This window comes from Anolis carolinensis, chromosome 2 (assembly GCF_035594765.1).
Source record: "Anolis carolinensis isolate JA03-04 chromosome 2, rAnoCar3.1.pri, whole genome shotgun sequence".
NCBI classification, from domain to species: Eukaryota; Metazoa; Chordata; class Lepidosauria; order Squamata; family Dactyloidae; genus Anolis; species Anolis carolinensis.
Window position 1 is genome coordinate 179,939,946 of NC_085842.1, and position 22,257 is coordinate 179,962,202.

General features: G+C 43.3%; 1 protein-coding gene across 1 annotated transcript in view; it reads right to left on the bottom strand.

The window, feature by feature from the left end:
- Positions 1–22,257, bottom strand: part of plxna3 (plexin A3) — a 101,432-nt gene that overhangs the window by 5,562 nt on the left and 73,613 nt on the right. Inside the window, exons 14-29 of the mRNA XM_062971226.1 lie at positions 21,954–22,099; positions 20,063–20,183; positions 19,541–19,677; positions 18,762–18,935; positions 17,068–17,161; positions 14,519–14,758; positions 13,751–13,894; positions 12,158–12,392; positions 9,269–9,411; positions 8,002–8,258; positions 6,942–7,008; positions 6,043–6,189; positions 4,720–4,879; positions 4,483–4,586; positions 3,527–3,623; positions 1,755–1,948 (exon numbers count right to left, since the gene is read on the bottom strand). Of these exons, the coding sequence (XP_062827296.1) occupies positions 1,755–1,948; positions 3,527–3,623; positions 4,483–4,586; positions 4,720–4,879; positions 6,043–6,189; positions 6,942–7,008; positions 8,002–8,258; positions 9,269–9,411; positions 12,158–12,392; positions 13,751–13,894; positions 14,519–14,758; positions 17,068–17,161; positions 18,762–18,935; positions 19,541–19,677; positions 20,063–20,183; positions 21,954–22,099 (2,460 nt within the window). The remainder of the gene's footprint in view (positions 1–1,754; positions 1,949–3,526; positions 3,624–4,482; positions 4,587–4,719; positions 4,880–6,042; positions 6,190–6,941; positions 7,009–8,001; positions 8,259–9,268; positions 9,412–12,157; positions 12,393–13,750; positions 13,895–14,518; positions 14,759–17,067; positions 17,162–18,761; positions 18,936–19,540; positions 19,678–20,062; positions 20,184–21,953; positions 22,100–22,257) is intronic.

Genomic DNA, 22,257 nt, shown 5'->3' on the forward strand with positions numbered 1-22,257 from the left:
AAAATCTGATATCTATCACATAGAGTCAATCCAAAATGATACTTGGGCTTCAAAAACTTCTGGGAGATTCAAAAGTATAATTAAATCAGGCATCTGAGTTACACAACAAAATATTGCTCCACATGCAAAATTCTAGGACCTTTGTTATCAGCTGCTTTGAGTCCCCTTTGGGACCCAAATAAGATAAAGCGGGGTATAAATATAATAAATAATAATAATAACAACAACAACAACAACAATAACCTATAAGTAAAATATTGAGATGAAGAGATGACGAAAAGCAGATCAAAGATCAGCCTCCTTCAGCAAAGCACAACCACTCTAGCATTAGAATTCATCTTGAAATCCTCAGTTTTCCTAAATATGTTGTTCCTGTCCCAGCTGCTGCCGGACTCTCCTTCTTGAGCAGCTTCCATAATCATCTCCATAATCATCTCCACTGACATCAAGTCCTCTTAAAGCTCCACAGGCTTCCATATGAGCACACCTGCACTTTAATATAAGGCAGGTTTACACCCATTTAAAAGTTGGTGCTTCTCCCAACTGAACAATAAAATTGTGGTTTTACAAGGATGTGAACAGCATGACTACATATTGTCAATATGTAAGCCAGCCAAATGTTGAACTGCAGCAATGTGTCTGTATCAATTGCTAAGAGTGAAAGAATGGATGTGTATGTGTGTGTGCATGTGCCTGCATTTCTAGACTGATGGCTCAACTGTCCTATCTTTCTTGAGAGAGACTGGAGGAAAGAATCAGTGAGAAAGCACAGGAGGGTAAGGAGTAGATGATTCCACCATCTGGATGAGGTGATCATGCAATAAAAACTTCAGTTGGAAACACCCAATCTCCTACAATAACAGCACAGCTCAGCCACTAAGTGACACCTGGATTGCTTCTCACTAGCAGATAATTTACTACTCCGGCTTTGCCAGAGGATTTAATGACATGGCATTTCACTTTGTGTCAATTAAGTATCTGGACGGAATTTAGATGTCAGCTGTTAAAGAACTGATTCACCACATGGACCAGATCAGAGGAAACAAAGAGCATGTTTCTGTAACCCAGACAGGACGTGGTTTGAAGGGCACCCTGTTCAGCAGTCAAACTCAAGAAATCTATAATAGTAGAAGGTTGGATAGGACGGACTGCAAAAACAGAAACAAGGATAAAATTGAGGAAAGGTCTTCCTTAGGATTTTTTTTTAAAAGATGGGGGTTACAAAAATAATAAAGGAGAGGGGGCGAACATACAGCTCCTTAGCCATTGTTAGACTCCAGGTCGCATTATCTCTGACAATTGGCCTTGCTAGTTGGAGCTGAAGGAAGCTGGCTTCCAACAACATCTGAAAAACCACATGTTTCTATTTCCAGCAATAGAGCATCTAGGGAGATCAAAATCCTTAGTATTTTAAACCTAGATAAGAAACAAACATTGAAACCATTCCTCAAAGGCAGAAAAGATGTTAGAAGGATCTATTTATTACTTCTTTGCAGGTAAGCTACATAGAGCTTAAATACTCTTATCCCACCTCTGCAAAAAAAGATATTGTGTACACCCTCTTGCTATTGACTGTTTTCAGGTTGTTTGGGAATTTATGTGACCTTCCAAAACCCGAGCTACAATTCCTGAGCTACAATTCCCGAGCTAGCAAAGCCAATGATGAAGAATGCTGGGAGTTCCAGGCGACCCTTGCTTATGCACAGAATATCCAGATTAAATTAATCTCCCAAAAGACTCCCTTCCTGCTATACCTTAGTGGCAAGGAGCCGGGTGAGGTAGATTTCAGATACCATCTTGCTCCCTCGTTCCCCTTCCTTGGGATCTCCGAGATGCTCGTGGTTCTTGACCAGATGCCAGAGGCGGGTGCCTGAATCTTGGTCTGGAGTGAGGATGGGGGCTCTTGAGCGCAAGCTCTCTGGGCTGCTGGAGGTACGCAGTAAACTTTCTGTCGACAGGGGATGGGGGGCAGGGTTAAAAGAAGAAGAAACAGCAGCCACCTTGAGCTGAGGACCAAGTGCTTCCTTTCAGGTTTCCTCAGAAGTTCCATCTTACATTGAAAAAGGATTACATTCCTTCAGAATTGAACAGGACAGAGCAGCAGATCTCAAGTGGGCTGGAAATGATCAGAACTACCACCATCACTATTTGGCACAAGTCAGATCACACGTATTTGCTTCCTCTCTACATATTTGCTTCCTCTCCAACCACAGAGCCACAGGACGGGTATGGCTGTCAAATTACAGGCGCTCCATCCCTGGAATAGCAGCGGTAATTACAGGCAGAACAGGGCAGTGCTACAGAAAGTTAAAAAATAAAAGATCTGGACGTGGCAACAGCCCTCCTCAAAGGGTTGATCATAGTGCCATTTGGGCTGACAACCTACAAGCAGAACAGCCCACAGAGAGTCACAGGAGTGAGGAGTCCTTAGGCATACATACTAAAGAGAAAACACCAACTTCACAAGCAAGCAAGGACTCACTCAGCATCATATAAGAGCATACATAAAACACACACTGCCGAACTTCTGACTGCACACAGTTCCATTCCCAGGTTATAGGGATTTAGACATGGAGTGCAACTTTGATACACTGGCATAAGTACATTAGGAAAGACTTGGTGGAGTCAGAAAAAGAAGATCCCAAATGACAGTTTGCTAGAAGAGCTCAAACACACGTCCAATGCTCTGCCCATCATCTTTTTCCTTCCCTCCTGCATTGCCCATAACATTCGGACCCTCTCTCCAGGATGAAAGATATCACCAAAATAATCATATCTTAGTTCTGGTTGGCTGGGAAAGTATGTGGCCTCTGCCAAACATGGAAGTGAGGCAGCCAGTTAATTGACACTAATCTGCAGAATCTAGTCACCTGCTGGGGATGCTGTAGCTGCGAGTTTGGGCAGAGGATCAGACCTCTGTCTAACCCTCTGCCCAAACTCAAAGGGGTAGAGGGTCCACAGGACTCCTTCTAACTCTAAGATTCTAAGGCAGTGGTTCTCAACCTGGGGTCCCCAGATGTTTTTGGCCTACAACTCCCAGAAATCCCAGCCAGTTTACCAGCTGTTAGGATTTCTGGGAATTGAAGCCAAAAACATCTGAGGACCCCAGGTTGAGAACCACTGTTCTAAGGGTAACAGTGCAGGCATTATTTTCAACTTAAGTCTGCATGTGCTGCAGACCCTAGGTGCAAAAGTTAGCCTCCTTAGACTATTCCTCTTTCAAAAAGCTTCCAACCTTTATGGATACACTTGTGTCCTTAAAGATATATGGCAATGAGGGATGAAATCTCAGGGACAAATGATGAAAATTTCCAGTGATTGGTGTAGGTCTCTGCACAAGACTGCTAAACAAAAATGGGGGAAATGTATCAATGCTGAACCTGTCCTGATGTCTCTTAGTAGACTTCTGTGTCATGTTACTGAATAGAAAGAGGCAGCATACACAGGCCATTCAATATAGCCAAGCATCAGCACTGGGTGACAGAAGGGGGAATGGGAAGTGTCCACAGGGTTTGCCATTCCTTACCATAGCGGCTCAGAGAGTGGGTGAAAGTGAAAGAGCTGGCAATATTGTAGCCCGATGCCTGCCTAGGAACCAGTGCCACTGCGGAGCCGTCTGCTACCTGCACATTGGGTTGCAGGAATGGCAGGGGTGGAAAACATGGGGTTACAGGTAAGGGTAGGAAAAGAAATCAGAACAAGAACAGAGTAAGCATTACTATACAGCATTTCAAATGTTCAGTGCATTTCCCACACACTAGCTGATTAATCTTTGGAGTAATTTAAATCTCCAGAATCTGAGATAAGGCAGCATTATGACCCACATAGTGAGGAAAGAGCATATGTATACATACACAGCTTAGTTTAGAAGAAAAGTCATTTGAACTAGAGTCAGTTGTCTCAGGATGGAGACAAAATAGTTGAACAGGAGGCATATAGCTTTATGCACTATCCTGTATCTGCACAACATGAAATAACAGAGCTAGATTAATCATTCAGAAGACAGACAACTGTGAAGCATTAAAAAAGACACAGAATGGCCTCTAAGTCAAACTACATTCAAGGGCCCCTTCTACACTGCTATATAAAATCCAGATTATCTGCTTTGAACTGGATTATATGGCAGTGTAGACTCATATAATCCCATTCAAAATAGATAATGTGGATTATTTGATTTGATAATCTGGGTTATATGGCAGTGTAGAAGGAGCCAGGGTCTTTGCTTTGCCAGCACGTTTTACAACCCCATTCGCCTCATTTAGTTGACTCTCCAAATCTTTGAATGGTATTCCAATGAGTATTTATTCTTGGAAAATTCCTGCAGAATATGAAATATTCACTACCTTTTGAGCTCTCTTTTATAGCAAAAGGAAGCCGAACTTCCCCACTCCAAAAGACATTTTCTATGTTTCACAGCTCCAAGCTAAAGGACACACATTTATTAGGATAGTTAGATGCAAGATGGATGAGGAATACAGTTACCTGATAATGCCCGAGGGTGTTGAGACGCTTCCAGTCTCCTTCAATTTTACTTGTGGCATCCTCATCCTGCAGGACAGTCCGTCCCCCATTGCCCTGACACCACTCTGGAATGAAAAGAAAAACCCATAAGGTAAAGGGTGGCTTTATAGATCTATCCCACATTCCCCCTTTTCTTTATTGCTTCAGACAATACTGCTCTTTGCACTATGCTTTCAGCTCTTGCTCCTGAATCCATACCCAGCTCCATGTCCTCTGCACGTGGGCGCTGCGAGTAGGGCCCCCCTCGGTACACAGCATCCAGCAACTTCTCCTTCACTTGTGTCACTGAATCACAATTTAACACCTTGACAGGTACCGCAGGGCCCCCAGGTGGCTCAGGTGGGGTACATAACAATGTCTAAGAGAAGAAATAAATTGCTAACTTTTCAGTCACCACAGTGCTGAGATTCACACATTCTTCCATTGGGTACAGACATATTTTTCAGTGCTCATCTTATCTCTCACAACAGTGGTTCTCAACCTGGAATCCCCAGATGTTTTTGGCCTTCAATTCCCAGAAATCCTAATACAGTAGAGTCTCACTTATCCAACACTCGCTTATCCAACATTCTGGATTATCCAACGCATTTTTGTAGTCAATGTTTTCAATACATCGTGATATTTGGGTGCTAAATTCGTAAATACAGTAATTACTACATAGCATTACTGCGTACTGAACTACTTATTCTGTCAAATTTGTTGTATAACATGATGTTTTGGTGCTTAATTTGTAAAATCATAACCTAATTTGATGTTTAATAGGCTTTTCCTTAATGCCTCCTTATTATCCAACATATTTGATTATCCAACATTCTGCCGGCCCGTTTACGTTGGATAAGTGAGACTCTACTGTAGCTGGTAAACTGGCTGGGATTTCTGGGAGTTGTAGGCCAAAAACGTCAGGGGACCCCAGGTTAAGAACCACTGTCTTACAACTTCAATTTTTGAGCAGCACTGACCATTAGACTTCTAGGATGTTCACTCAACCCCACATGTAGTCTCTGAAGATATTTTGTATGTTCAATCTTTAGTGTCAAGCAAATATAGACGTAGTGAAGCACACTGTCTCTGGTTCTTGTCAAAAAGCAAATTGAGGAAATCCAGTGATATTGTCACCAATCAAATGAAATGACTGTTTTCTTTCTGTGCCCAACCCCATTCCCAGTTAGCTGTCTATAAACAGCTTCTAGTATAGGAGTTCCAATATTAGCACCATTAACCTCATCTTTCTCTGTTCCATTCTGCAGCTCTACAGTACTTTACACAATGTGTTTTCCATTGTATAGTATACAGTAGTCAGCTTTAAATGGGCTCACTTTAAGGTTTACATGGCTCACCCTATAAAACATATTTGTTGTAAAATGAGCTTGCTAGTCTAATCCAGTCTAATAGCATGGAGTCCTCCAAGCCCCAAAGACTGAAAGCCAGAGTGTCAAACTTGTGAATGAGTTTTTGAAACGACTCATTAGCAACCAGGACTACAAGAAAGCAAAGGCCATAATCACAGCCCTCCAAGCTCACCAAGGTCTTGTAATCAATCTGCTGGCGAATAAGCTTGTCCTCGCTCAGCGAGTAGCGTGCTTCACCTGTGATGGCATCTATTGGGCCTTTCTCCATTTGCTGCTTGATGGCACAGAAGAGCATAAATAGTGGTTCTCCAGCACACTCCTGGTGAATGAAGAGACAGGGTCACAGGAAGCAAGGGACAGAGGATGATGTCTCATTCCAGGTCAGACTGCTTATACATCTAACCCACTATGGTCTGCTCTGACTAGCAGAGGTTTTTCACATCACCTCCTCACTATTTTAAACTGGGTAATTCATTATGAAACCTTCTGTACACAAAGAAGGCACTTGGGCTAATGAGATACAGTCCCTCCCTCCTTGTTGTGTACTTCAAGTCTTTTCCGACTAAAGCAAACTGATTGTGGTGCTTTCTTGGAAACATCAATTCCCAAATCTAGGGTTTTCACTACCATTTTCCCATCCCCATGGCCACAAGTACTGTTACCCAGTTCCCATTAGAGTCTTGTTCTCATACAGAGGCCCCATCTATGCTGACCATTTGATACAGTTCAAAGCTAGGCTCTAACTACTGCAGACAAACAACATGTGGGTCTCAAGATGGTCCCAGGACTTCCTATGTAATTATCTGCTTAGCAAAACCACTTTCTTCTATGCCGGTTTGAAACTACGGTCCCTTCTACACTGCCATATAATCCAAATCATCAAAGCAGATATCCACTTTATCTGCTTTGAACTGGATTATATGAGTTTACACTGCCATATAATCCAGTTCAAAGCAGATAATCTGGATTTTATATGGCAGTGTACAAGGGGCCTAAATTAAATGTTTAGTATAGATGGGGACATAATAACTCTTCTTGAACAGATTTCAAATGTATCCCACACTTTCCTACCTTGAGAAATCTGTGCAGCAGAAAGGTAAACCAATTTGTCAACATTTTTTCAGCCACTGATTCCGTCCTGTAGGTGGGAGATGAGGGGCAAGAGAAACAATAAAGCACAATTTTTCACAAGTGGTCTGCAGAATCCCTATTATTGATTTACTGCCATAAAGAGATAAAACGAATACACTTGAGAAGAGCTCTTCATTATCATACATATAAGAAATTAGCCCACCCTTTATGCCCAGTTTAGAGAACCTGTGGTCCTCCAGATGGTGATGAGCTTCTAGTCCCAGCATCCTGCTGGCTGAGTTTTCAATTTGCAACCTCGAGGGCCACAGCTCATCAGCACTCTTTTGTACTGATTCTATTGCAGGACCCAAGATATGGAAATGCCTCTCCTTCCCTGTCCCTTCCAAATTATGGACAAAATTTGGGAGGGATCAGAGATATTGTTGGAAAGATAGGGGAAAGCAGCAGCAGCAGCAGAAAGGTTGAGGCAGGGCACCTCATAAAATATTTATTTATTTACTTACTTACTTACCACACTTATATCCCACCCTTCTCAACCCCTAAGGGGACTCAGGGCGGCCAATAACAATAATAATTCCTCAATAACAACATGATAGAGTCCTCCACCATTCCTAAAGGGAGCAGGGCAGCACAGAGAGTGAAAAACAAGCTGCTTGGCACTAAAACAATCTTGCTATCCAAGAGAAAAGAAGGTCCAAAACAGACAATGTAAGGGACAGGAGTTAACCTCTGGTTGCTATGTTTGCTGGGATATAGCCAAAAATGTTGCACAACGCTGGGTGTGTGTGCGGCCAGTAGGATGGGGATCAGGAGGATATGACCCCTCATCCACTTATGATGGCTCAAGGAGAAAACAATTGTAGCAGCTGAGCTGACCGAAACAACAAGACACTAATACAAGGGCCTTTAAAACTCTGGTAATACCTGGAGCGTATTACCGTGGGGCAACCAAGGGCACGATGCCAATGAACTTGTGCCAAACAAGAGCAACATTAAATGGGGGAGCAGTGGCTGGGAGGTTTCAAAATCAACCTCTCACCGGCGGAGCAGGAGTTTTGGGTGGGCACGATTCTGCAGGTTCTTCTCAATGAGGTCAGCCAACAACTGCTTCAGCACCCCAGTTGCGTAGTCGAGCCTGCCCTGCAAGGCCACCATAGTCAAAGAAGCCACGGCCCCTCGGTCCCGCATGGAGAAGGCACGCTGACCCTCCAATGTATGGATGAAGGTCAGCAGGAAGGGCCGTGTGTGTAGTAGCTGCCCAAAGAGACGGAGACCTTTCTCTGTGCTTGGTGGGGTCTGTCAAGGTAAGAGGAGAACAGTGTTATAAGCCAAGCAGAGTGTTCACTAAGGTAGACACAAATTAAAATATTCCTTGTCCCTTTCCAACACATCCTGAAAAAAAAAGCAAATTCTGGATGTCCCACCACTAAGAACATCACAGTATTTAACTGCTTTGCTAGCCTGGGCTCAGGAATGTGACTTTTCTAGACTACAATTCCAAAATATCATAAGCAAATGGCCATGCTAGTTGGAGAATTCTGGGAATAATAACCCAAAAAGTAATTCTTTGAAGCCTCTGATCAGATCAAGGGATCTATGAAGGCTACCATTTTGTTTCCAACAGCAGTAAAATGCGTTTGGAAGATCAGAAGACAGACATGATAAAAGTACAATGTCCTAGTCATGTCTGCCCTGACAAGATTAGATTGCTTCTAAATCTGAAGTTAAGCAAGATCTTTCAAGGTGAGTATTTTAAATTCTCATGTTGTTCTGTGGACAGTGGGGAAACCTTGAAAAAGGGATGCTTTTCTCTCCCAGCAATTTTAACCAAAAAAACATGGGAAACACCAGGCTGCTTCTCCATGTTCCTTTTTTATTTTTTCTGATTACAAAGAAGATAGAAGTAGTGGCAAAACATAGGTCAAAAATGGAAGACCATTATGTTTGTGTACACAAGACATCAACAGACAAGCACACATTCCCCACCATACAATCCTATGGTGAAAACGAGGCAATTAAGACAACAAAGGCCTCATTTGGAAGCAATTTAGGAAAAAACATTTGAACGGGAAAGCAACAAAATGGGGAGGACCTAGGAGGGTAAATCGCTTAACATGCAAAACTGTCAGAATGTAGGTATTTGTCTGCAGTTCCGCTACTACTAAAACAGGGATTCTCACACCTGTCTTAAAGGGAGATTTCCCATGCTTAACAGCCTCTGGTCTTTCAACTCCCCTTTCTTTTAATGGTGAAGGCCCAAAACTCCTCCACCACCACCACCATGTCCTCCCTTGCTTTGCACTCACACTGGTCTCTTGCAGTGCCGGGTGATCGTCCACCCCTGGGAAGAGCACACGCCTCGCATACGTCCGATAGTCCAGGAAGGGGATCTTCACTCCATCCATGTTATTTGTCAGCTCATTAATGTCTGTCTGCAGCTCAGCAAAAGCTGGAGAAGGTGGAGGACTGTCAAAAGCGCTGAGCTATAGGTGCACAGTGGGTGATCATCTGCACTGTGCCCCCTCCCCACCAGGGTTTTGACACTGAAGGGAATCCACATCGGAAGCATGCACCAAACCCGCCTTGCAATCATTGCCTTGCTCACTCAGAAGAGGACCCAATTGACATGCAACAATTGGGATGGGGAGGTGGGTCCTGGAAGGGTCTTCCAATCCTTCCACATGGGAACAGAGACACAGGCAATCACAGCTGGTAGTTGAACATGGGTGTATTTTGGCAACGCATTCACACATGGGGCAGGCATGCTCTAGGAACTTCGGCCAAAGTAAGTGCAGGCTGTGGATGAAGCCAGATTCCCAGGGCTCCATAGAAACCATACTTCTCCTTAGACACCAGAGTTAGATTTTTATGGCAGTTGCAGTTTGGCAATGTTAATTTTTGGAACTTCAACTCCAATGTGCATGCTGACTGTCATTATAGGGAGGTGTAATCCCCTCTCCCCAAGTAATTCTTTTAAGTTCCTATTATAGACAGATTTGCTAAAACTACTATCATTCTTCTAATCCTCACACACAATGCTTTCCTCACTCCAGGGAAAGAGGACTATTCATAGGTACTTTCAACACTATTTCATGACAAAGTAACTTCAGCCTTATACATCAAGATATGGCTAATGGCTCTTCATTGTATAATTTTCATTTACTCTGAAATAGCATGTTCTGATTTGATCTTCAGTTTAGCGGTAGAGGTGAGCAGTCATTAGGTCAGGTGAGTGGGTGGGATTTGATGTTCTGCCTCAGATACAAAATGCCTTGGACCAGCACAGAACTTTGAAGTACCTTCCATGATTGAAAGTTTTCATAGGACAGATGTGTTTATCTGTTTCAGTATACTAGTGGGTGGATAAAGTAATTTTTGGAGCACTTTTAGAACTTTTAAGAATAACTCATAATAAATTGGTCCGTCTTAAATTAGTTAGTCTTGAAGGTGCCTCATTACTTTTTTCTCTTTCCTTTTTATTCTAAATATTTGCTCACCATTGCATATAACACACTTCCTCAACCAAGTGTTCTCCAGATGTCTCAGACTATATGTCTCATCATATCGCAACTGGCTGGGGAATGACATGATCCACAGACCAAGAACACAGATTGAGGAAGGCAGCCGTGTAAATAGATAGGTAAGCCCATCCTGATTTATTGACCTACATAAAGCTGGACTGGAAAATCTTTGATACTTCAGATGTTTAGAATTACAGTTCTTATACCCCTTTGCCATATCCTAGATAGCATTTATAGGAGATGAGGTTGAAAACATCTAGAGCTAAACTGTTCCCCACCACTTAAATAAAGCACTGTCTTCCTGAAAAAACAGCAAAGTGTTTGAATTGTTCCCTTGTGAATGCATTTGATGGATTAGTTAATCAACAAACATTTTGGTCCTTTCCTTCTACGTGCACAAGATTTCAAAAGTATCTCCTTGGGGTGTTATGTGATTTCTGGGCTGTATGATCCTCTAAAAATGCCAGCCACAGATGCATGCGAAATTTCGGGAGAAAGTGTTGCTAGAACACGGCCATACATCCCGGAAACCACACAATAGCCCAGTGATTCCGGTTGTGAAAGCCTTCGACAATATAGTATCACCTTTCTTTCCCTCAACATATATTGTTACTCCTTGATATGAAGGAGGAGCTGAAATCTGAATAATTCTTTTTCACATATTTATGTGGTGCATACTTGACACGTATTGTAACAACATCAAAATTAAGACATCCTCCACATAAGGCAAAACAGGAATAGCTGGAAGTTAGGTTCCAGTGTCATAGAACCACAATAAGCTATTTTCTTTATAAAAATGTGGTGCCTGTCACTCAAGGAGGGATGAGAATTTGGGGTTGAACTCCAATTCAAAACAAACTGACATAATTCATACTTCCCAGACAAATATGCAGATCACAACATGCTATTATTTGGGCTGCATTCAAACTTTACACTATAGCCCTCAGCACACAAAACTGTTCAAAAAAATTCATTAGAAAAAGTTGCACTGCATATATTAGAGGGAGCGCATGTACAAAATGCACATCAAAGTTAAAACTGCATGGATAATTGTGTACACATGGAGAAAATTAATACAAAAATAACTGAATATTAATGAATAGTTTTTAAAAATTGCAGATTGATGCATCAGCTATATGGAACAGACATGATTAAATTGATTAGAAAGTGACATAGAATCACCCATCCCTGGTGTCCTAACCAATCAGAGCTTTTCCTTACACTGAGGCTGAGACCTATCTCTGTCATTAACATACTGTTCCTCAAACCAGATCTTGGAAAAATCGCCTTTTTGTACTACCATTGCCAAAAACTATGAGCCACCATGACCATTAGCCATTATGGAAGCTGTGGTCCAACAAAGTTAATTTTCAAACCTCTGTCCCATAAAGCTGAACTCTGAGGCAATACTTGCTCAACTACTACATTTCCATGTGGTCACCACAAAGAAATGCTGCCAGGGAAGGCATCAATCTTCCCAAGATGTGTTCCCCTGCCAAACCCAACTAACTTCAGTGGAAATGGCAAAGAGAACCGAGGAAATGCAGAACAGCATTAACACAAACTAGCATTACAATGGTATCCTGCCCTTGTACCCAAGACTGTGGTGGCCTCCCCCAGTGGCTTGCTGCAAGGGCCACTGCCATGCCTCCATCTCCCACACTTCCTTAATACCTTCCTTGCACTCCAGGGCCACGCGAGACTCCAAGTTGTCCATCTGCAGCTGAAGGCGTTTCAAGGTACGGTCTGCATCCCGTGTCTTGCGCTTATAAGCCACCAACACCCCAATAATAGCCCCCAGGAGCAAGCTTCCTCCTGCTCCAAGCCCAACGAGAGCAGGCAACGGCAGGGCGGCCTCAGGATAGATATGAAGGGTCCCAGGTGAGAAGGACAGGCCCCCTACCAGGATCTGCAAGGAGAAAATATCCAGAGATTAAGCATTTCATTAACACCTCCCTGCTGGATCAGATCACAGGTTGACATAGTAGACAGGTTGACTTCCACCTCCTGGAATCCCTCAAATTAGGGCATGGATTCCCCTCCTTTCACCCTCTTTGTTCTCATGATTCAAACGGCAGTTCAAGTTTGCCTGTCCAAAAGGAGGGAGGATCAAGACCTGCTCTTATGTCCTTACTTTAAAAGTTTTCCAGTAAATGGGGAAAATCCAGCCTTTGGATTAATGCAGCCAGTTCAAGTTCCTCATCCAATTCATTGAGGTCTGGGGGTAAAAGCCCCCTCTCTCTCCTCTAAATACAACCTAAGAGATTCCCTTCTAGGCATCACTTCTCTTTGACATGAGAGAAATGGGAAGAAGCAAATCAGTCTGCCCTGATGGAAAATCACCCCTGGCCTGGGAACTGTATCTCAAGTCCTCTCAAATGACTGCAAACGCAAAAAAAAAAAAAAAAAAAAAAAACCCTTCCCAACCCACAGAACTCAGTCTATTTTTCTAATGCCATTTTTTCCTGTTTCTCTTTCAAAATGGAAATAGAAAATGATGCAATGTCACTTCCAGTTGCCATTTTAAAAAAAGAAATGGGAGGAAAACAAAACACTTATGAGTGCTTGGAGTTGAAAATATGACCTATGGGGGTTGGAAATGGACAACTGACCTCAGTTGCCTACCTTTGTTGCACAGGAAGAGGAAGGAAATGAGAGCTGGCCTGCTCAACCAACACCTGGCTACCAGAATTCTGTACTTCCTCCTCTTCCATGATTAGTGGGAAAAGAAGAGGCTTAAGGGGAAGATCTGCCTGGTGCTACAGTAAAGGACCTGATAATATCAAGAGATATGTCCCTTGGTGTTAGCTGGTCGGTAAAAGGCTGCACGAGTAAAAGAAATCAGTTCCATTTGTAGGCCCCTATCTTTGGTTTACAGCAGGTGTGGCTTAGGCAAGGCCTTCCAGATGTTAAACTGCAATTTCTATATCCTTTCATCACTAGCTGTGGTGTGCTGGCTAGGACTGATATGACCTGCCATCCAACAACATTTGGTACATTTTTTCAACCCCTGATCTACAGAACTGTGAAAGACTGGCTGTCCAACTGTGTACCTATCCTTGCCTTGGGGGAAATCAACAATGCTATCATTCTCTGGACATTATTTTTAGGTTCCAAGTGTTCACTGCCATATCCCATTGAGCCTGCAAAAGATTATGCTACCTAGCCAAGCCCTTATTTGTCCATAGTGTTGCCTAGGCATTGCTAAATGAATTGATTCATTTGATACTCTTAAGTCCCCCAGTTCAACCCCAACACCAGGTGTACCGTGACTGGCTGCTCCCCAGTTTGGCTCGGTGAATCGCACAGTAGTTGGGTCTCTGAGACAGTCAGTGTGCAGGGTTCTCCTCCAATCAACACAGTATAGTTGAGCCGTGTGCTCCCTGAGACTGCTGGAATCAAGTTCCTGCCCTGGAAGAGGCAGGGAGAGACAGATGGAAGAGACAGAAATGGAAGCAGTCTATTAATCCATGGAGAGAGACAGGCAAGAAATAAATATTATTATTACTATCATCATCACCACCACCTTCATCATGATCGTCACCTTGTGATTCTGGATTTTGATTTGGAGATGACAATCTCCATGTGTCCAGGATTTTCAAAATGTAAAGTTGGCACTCTGTACCACAAACAGACTTGCCAGAAAGCCATCAACTACACCCGGTGAAGAGTAGGAAGCAGAATCAAACACATGCAAATTTTAGGGAGAAATTTCTTGCCTGCATTGACTGTTGCATTGCATGGAAGTGGTGTGTATTTATTTATTATTGCACCTTTCCACTTCACTGGAGTTGTTCCTTAAAAATATGCAAAAAGATAACCTATGTAGACAAGCCAAGATAAGTATCCTTTTCTGCAGGAAGTATTAAAAATATTTTTAAAATTTGGGATGGATTTTCAGATTCTTTCATAAATCTCTATTACTGGTGAAGGCAAACACTGAACTGCTGAATCCCTTGATCACTTGGGAGTTCTCATTAGGAAAGCAATTTCCCTTAATTGCAATTAAAATTTAAAATCCTTGGGCTTCAGTACCTTGAGAACCACATGGGATCCAGGCTTGATCTCCAGGATGCCGCTGGGGCCAAACGACTCAAAGCTGGGATCTGGGTAGTAGGTAAAGGCTGAGCGATTCAGGGTACGTACAGCAAACACGTCATCCAGGAGGAAACCAAATTCATTGGGATGAGCACCCGCAAGAGGCAGTGCCTGCTCTCCAGGTACAATGCCTGGGGCTTTGCATAACATTACTGTGTCATTTAGCACCTGACAGCTCTGTAAGGAGAAGAGAAAAAAGGTGTACACTGCTACAAACTGAAGGGAATCTAGAATGATTTTCTTTCAAAACCTGCTCTGATCATCACTCTGATATCTTAAAGCAGCGAGGAATTTATAGCCCTCCAGGTCTTCAAAGACAACTTCTGTCTTTCCTCACCAATGGCCTAATAGCACAGCAGAGCAAGGAACCTTGTTTTTCTCAAGGTTGGATTTACTTGAAGAATAATCTGTTTGGGCCACATGCTAGGAGCAAGCAGAGGCAGAGCCAAATTTGGATAAAGGTAGCCATATCTCCTGTTTTACAGCGGCCCTATTTGAAAGCGTCAGCTATTAAACCGTCTATTTGAAGAGCTGTCTGATGCAGAACTCATTTGAAGATAACGAACCATAAAGAGAGAGGCTAAGGGCCTTGAAGGACAGGTGCTTTGATGTCATCCTTCAAAAATAGTCAGATCATGGACAAAAAGATTAAGCACACATATGAGTTGTATATTTTGGACACATCTATCCTTTTATGCCAAAATGGAATGTTTGTTCTTGTTGTTGCATGCCTTCGAGCTATTTCTGAATGAAGGTGACCCTAAGGCAGTGATTCCCAAAGTGGGCGCTGGAGCGATCCAGTGGGGCGGTGATGCCACCTATTAGGACACGGGGGTGGGGCCAGAGGAGGGGCGGGGCCTCTTCCCAAGTGCCGGAGACAGGGCTGAGCACCTGAGGCACCTGTTAGGACACGCAGGGGGCGGAGCTAGAGGAGTGGGCATGGCTTCTTCCCAAGAGCCCGAGATAGGGCTGAGAATTCATACCTCTCCAGAGGCACTTGTTGGGACACAGAGGGCAGAGCTAGGGAAGGGGGCGGGGCCTCCTTCCAAGAGCCCGAGACAGGGCTGAGCCTCTATACCTCTCCTGAGAGGCCTTTTAGGACTAAAGGGCAGGGCTAGGGGTGGAGGCGGGGCCTCTTCCCAAGAGCGCAAGACAGGGCTGAGCCTCTGTATACCTCCCCTGAGGCACTTGTTAGAACACGGGGGTGGGGTATGGAGGTTCAGCCCCGTCAGGCACTTAGGAAGAGGCCCCACCCCCTCCTCTAGTCCCGCCTCCTGTGTCCTGGCAGGCGCCACAGGACAGGGATAAAAGCTCAGCCCTGCCTCAGAGCTTGTAACTATGCCCATCCCAGTCCTGGGCCCTGCCCACCTCCCCTCCTATATCTTGGACTAGGGGAGAGGCTCAGCCCCACCCTCTTGAGCAGGAGCCACGCCCACCCTTCTAAGCCACGCCCCCTTTCCAGGGGGCGCTGAGTCATGTTTTTTCTGGAAAGGGGGCGGCAGGCCAAGTAAGTTTGGAAACCACTGCCCTAAGGCTTTATTGGCAGAATTTGTTCGGGGGGGGGGGGGTTCCCTTGTCTTCCTCCAAGGCTGAGAGAGTGCCACTTGCCCAGGGCCACCCAAAGGATTTTCACGGTGAAGTGGGGATTTGAACTGTGGTCCTAGTCCAGTGGTTCTCAACCTGGGGTCCTCAGATGTTTTTGGCCTTCAACTCCCAGAAATCTTAACAGTTGGTAAACTGGCTGGAATTTCTGGGAGTTGTAGGCCAAAAACAACTGGGGACCCCAGGTTGAGAACCACTGTCCTAGTCCAACACTCAAACGACTACTCCACACTGGCTCAGTTGTATTGTATTTACAGTAGAGTTTCACTTATCCAACATAAACGGGCCGGCAGAACGTTGGATAAGCGAATATGTTGGATAATAAGGAGAGATTAAGAAAAAGCCTATTAAACATCAAAATAGGTTATGATTTTACAAATTAAGCACCAAAACATCATGTTATACAACACATTTGACAGAAAAAGTAGTTCATTACACATTAATGCTATGTAGTAATTACTGTGTTTACAAATTTAGCACCAAAATATCACAATGCATTGAAAACATTGACTACAAAAATGTGTTGGATAATCCAGAACGTTGGATAAGTGAGACTCTACTGTACTTCTAAATTTCCACATCTGCCTTTTTGGTTAACATAGGCAAATTAACAGGTAATCGTGGATTCCTTTTGGGTTAATATATTTTTTCTTTGGGGTAATAGACAAGTGGGACTATCCTTCTGTGTGCTCTCACTCTCTCTCTCTTGCACTTATCTTAGAAGACTGAACTGCTGACTAGCAAAGGGCCATGTTTAATTAAGCCAAGGGCTGAATTAATTAATGACTCCTCTACTTCTCACAACAGGCTTTCCACCCCTCCCCTTCTCCATGCAGTGAAACATGCTCAGTTCTCATTAGTTATGACTTTCACAAAGAACTCACATTGATGGTTTCTATTCCACCATAGGCAGCTCGAACCCGCGGCTCCTGAATTGTCAGTAGGTGAGTCCCACTCACTGTGAGGCTGGTGCTACCACTGGGAGGAGGCAGGCAAAATGAAAAAGACGAACAAGGACTCAGTTCACAAACACTACTGCATAATAAAGCATAAAGCAAAGGCATTACCAAGAAGTGTCTGTCCCCATTCTTGTAATGACAATGTACACTAAATGCTCCCATGGCAGTGAGGATACAATCATACATACCAGCATGTTTAGTGTGGCATAGCTATGGTCCTATGCAAACAAACTTGGTGAGGCACAAATATAGTCCTATGCAAACAAATGTGAGGACTCCCTAGCTCAATTTCTATTCCCTATCATTCTTTCACAGGTCAGCCCCCCCCCCCCCCAACTATTGTATTTATCATGATTTCTGAATGTTCAGATCTGTAGGTGATGTACCTCATGAGTTCTGACATTCCCATGAAACAGTTACATGAATGTGGATCTAGATGTATTACTGTATATGCCCACATTCCATTATACTTCTGTTTGAACAAACAATGTGAATAAGATGCTTTATTCAACTACTTCACCTACAGATCTCTGTATATGCATATTATCAATCTGATATAACTCTCCAGCTGATCTAAGATCCCATGATTTGCAAGTGTCCTTTGTATGCTCTTTCACTGAAAATAGATGTTCATATAATAATAATAATAATAACAACAACAACACCAACAACAACAACCTTGGCCTGCACTTAAACACAATCGGCGCTGACAAAATCACCACCTGCCAGCTGCAGAAGGCCACCTTACTGGGATCTGCGCGCATTATTCGCCGATACATCACACAGTCCTAGACACTTGGGAAGTGTCCGACGTGTGATCCAAAACAACAGCCAGCAGAGTGGACTCATCTTGTTGTGTTTCAAATAAATAATAATAATAATAATAATAATAATAATAATAATAATAATAATTTATTTGTAATCTGTCCTCTCTCCCCAAGGGGACTCAGGGTGGTTTCCAAAGAATAACAAAAATGGCAAACATTAAATGCCTGAAAGACAAGCAGCAACCAAGACATAAACATGAAATAAAATGATCTCAATGTAACTTATAAAACTAACAGAAATTTAACCGATGATTAAACTAAATAAACATAATATAACACGAAGAGTCATACAAATTAAACACAATACATTACATTATAAAATAGTATATCACATCATATCAGCATATCAATACATTTTAAGAATTTGTAACTTAGTTACCATTGGCCCCACGGATTCTGCATCCACAGGTTCAATCATTCACAGTTGGAAAATATTTTCCAAAAGCAAATCTTGATTTTGCCCTTTTATATAAGAGACACCATTCCACTATAATGGGACTTGATCATCCACTGATTTTGGTATTCACAGGTGTGTGTGTGTGTGTGTGTGTGTGTGTGTGTGTGTGTGTTGGAACCAAATCCAAGTGGATCTAAAGCCCTCACAATAACTGTATTTCAACTGGAGAAAGCTATGTGTGCAACCACATGGGAGCACAAACATGCACGCATACATATAGCAAGACAATCTGGGCCTGAACGCCATCCAATGTGAACAACAGATGCTCTGCAAAGAAGCACTACCACGGTCATCCTAGCAATGCAACACAGGGCTGTCACAGGCTCACCACTTACTTGGCAATGCTCCAGGCGGGCTCTATTGCTGTGACAACTGGGTCAGGGCTGTAGCGGAAGGAGATGGTGCCATTGGTGCTGATGTTAGCGCGGTCGATGCGAAGGCTGAGATTGGCAGGGCCCGGGCCTAGCACCGAGGGGGGAGACAGGCAGACAATCTCCCCCGCACTGCGTCTTTGATGAGTAAAATTGGGAGAGTTAAAATCAGCATTGCACGAGAAAAATTATGTGTATATAAGCATATAAAATAGGTTTGAAAATCAAACATTTACTTTAAATAAATCAACTTTTTCAAGGCTTGCCAAACCGGCTGATTTTGCTTTTTTATGAAGTACAGCTGAAGCATCATCTGCAGAGTGCACTATAAACACTGCACATTGTTGTTAACAGATTCGTGTAAATGTCTAAAACAGCCATTAGATTCAGAAACCTTTACAGTTGCCAAATTTTCCGTGACTCTAGGGGGTGCTTTCCTGCTACTTGGCAGGGGGTTGGCCTGGATGGCCCATGAGGTCTCTTCCAACTCTACTATTCTATGATTCTCTTACTGAACCCTATTTGGTAAGTTTAAAAAGCAGTGATCTAGAAGGCCACAAGTTACCCACCCCGGTTTAGAAATGGCAAAAATTGCAGATTTGTTTTACAGTGACATAATGAAACAGCTCCTGTGAGGCAAGATTAAAACACTGAACTAGCTTCTTTTTTGCCATTTAATTTTTTAAGTACCCAGTAGTGCTAAGCCTCCACCCTCTGAAACCTAAATACTGCCTTCGTAGTACCTGATCAGCCGACATGGTGCTCCTCGGATTGCAACGCTGACATTGCTTCCAGCATCCAGATGGGTCCCTAGGAGGCTGATTTTCGTCCCTCCTGAAGTGGGACCTCGTTCTGGGTCCACTCCATAAAAACTGGGAGTCTGGATGGGGATAGAAATCCATAATTAAATGCCTCCTTCAACTGGATTTATTTTGAAAACTGACATCCCTCCCTTTTAGGGTAGTCTGCACTGCTGTAGTTGGCTAACAATTAAAATGAGTCATCAATTAGTATAAAACCGCATACAAAATGAAAGGGCAGTATAATAAGGAACACCATTCAGAGAGTTCACACACCTTTTTTCCACACACACTAGTCTCTGTTATTATTTCAAGAATCCGTTCATTTTGGGGTTCTGAAACCAGAAACCTATGACACCAGTGCCCTCTGACAGTTTCCAATAAAGACAATTTCTATTATGTACTTTAGTGATTATTCTTTAAACTAGATATGAAGATAGGCTGCCAAACCAACAGCCAGATTACCACAAAGGTGAAGGGAGTGTCCGACTGGGTCCGATAGTCAGCACTGCAGTCCCCGACACAGAGCTCCACTGGCCCAGGCGGAGGGTCTGGCAGAAGCGATGGCTCCAGTTCACACACTAGCCTGAGAAGAAGCAGAGGAGTTTGTCAGAATCACTTCATTTCCCTTCATCCAAAACTTACAGTGCCATTCAATCAACACTCCCCCTTACTAACGGCTTACTAGCCTCCATACCGTAGTACAAATGTGTCAGACTCAAAGCCTGTAAGCCGAATCTGGTCTGTTATGTCATTTTATGTGGCCCTTCAGATGCTAGACAGCAACTCCTGTATTCCCCATCATTAGACATCTTAGCTGGAGCTGATGGGAGTTGTGTACAGTAACACCTGGAAGGCTGCAGTTTGTTCTTATCAGTCAAGCGAGTGGGGTTTGAACTGAGAGACAAATCTTGTGGACATGATGTCTGACTTTTAAATGTCTTATAACCTTTCCTCAACCTCAGAGCAACAAGTGCTGTTGGGCTGAAATTCCCATTATCCTCAGTTTGCGGTTTGCTCCCATCAAAATTGATGGGAGTTGTCGTTCTATAATATCCAAGAGCCCAAACGGGGTAAGAACATCAACCACCATGTTAAACATATAGTTGACTCTCTGTATCCATAGATTTTTCATCCATGGATCCAGCAGCCCTCTGAAGGCAACCATAAGGCTGATGTAGCCCTCGATGAAAATGAGTTTGACACCCCTGCCATAACAGAAATCTAGTGCATGTATGTACTCCTTCAAGTGTGCCTGTCAAGTCACCTCATGATTTTCATATGGTTTTCTTAGGTAATAAATCCTCAGATTCCTTCTTCTGAAATGTACCCCAGAGTACCTGGTATACATTGGCAGCCCATCCAAGAACTAGCCAGGGCCAATCCTGCTTGGCTTCCAAGACCAGATAGGACCTGGTGCCTTCAGGGTATTGAGGTCCTGGGAAACTAGTAGCCCTTTGTCATTTTGTTTTTCCACTCTTTTCTGCCTGGCCAAGGCCAGATGCTGCCAAGGCCTACCTAAAACCATTTCTTGACCTGAGTCGTGTAGGAGAAATTGATGTTTTTGCCAAGTGAGCTTTTCATTCTGGGCAGGATCTTTTCCTCAGATTCACTCCTCACTTTGTGAGGGAGGCTTGCCAGGTTATCAACACTACTATTATCGGAAAGGCCTTCTGGGTGTCCTTTTCTGGCATTGCTCTGTGCAGCTAAGGAAGACACCACAAATACTTTTGGTCTGGCATACTCTCCTCTTTAATCAACTTTGCCAAAGGAGGTGCCAACATTTTTCCCAACATAGAATAAGGACGTAAGAATAGTAAATAGGTTTCCATACTTGGACGAAGGGGATGGTTTACAATATTGCTCCATATTTGGTAGGAACCTTATAGTCTCTCACTTATTCTGAATGCCAAGGGTGTCCCCAAACCTTAATGGTCAACAATCTTATTGGTTCTCCAAGCCAGTTTACCTCTGTAGGACCTGTTGCAGGCCATTCCTTACTTTTTTCCCCCAAAACTTGAAGTATACTTCCAGTTTTGAATAGTCTTATATGTTCCAATGCAAATGAATCATAAATCCTACTGCTTCTCTGTGTAAGTATTGCCTCTTAAGTCTTATTCATCTCGATGAATATTTACTATTCATGGTCATGTCAACACCATCAAAAGTGGAAGCCAAGGAGACTTCCATGAAAAAACCTGAAGACACCGTACAAAAAAGCAAAGGTTACCCTGCAGAGGCACAAGAAATCTTATTTCTCTTTCAACGCAACCCCCCATATTCTGTGCTTAGATGCTCCCCATAATAGCCAATCCCTCATGTCTTTTCCTTTGATTGTTGATAGGTCCTTACTCACCTTTCAGCACTGATGTACTCAGCAGGGAGAGAGCTGCAGCGCACCCCAGCCACACGTACTCCCACCTCAAAGAAATGTAGCCCCAGGTTCTCGCCCCAAACCGTTACTCGTGTCCCTCCTTCCTTGGGGCCAGTAAGTGGCAGTACCTGGAAAAGAGGGAGGGAGGGAGGGAGGGAGGGAGGAAAAAAAGAGAGACACCCAATAAAGAGAGTCAAGGAGGCTGCTATGAACCTATATGAAAGTTCCCTAAAGGAACACAAGGTTTTCTCCTCACTTAGAGGCTTTGACAGAAAACGCCTTGGTA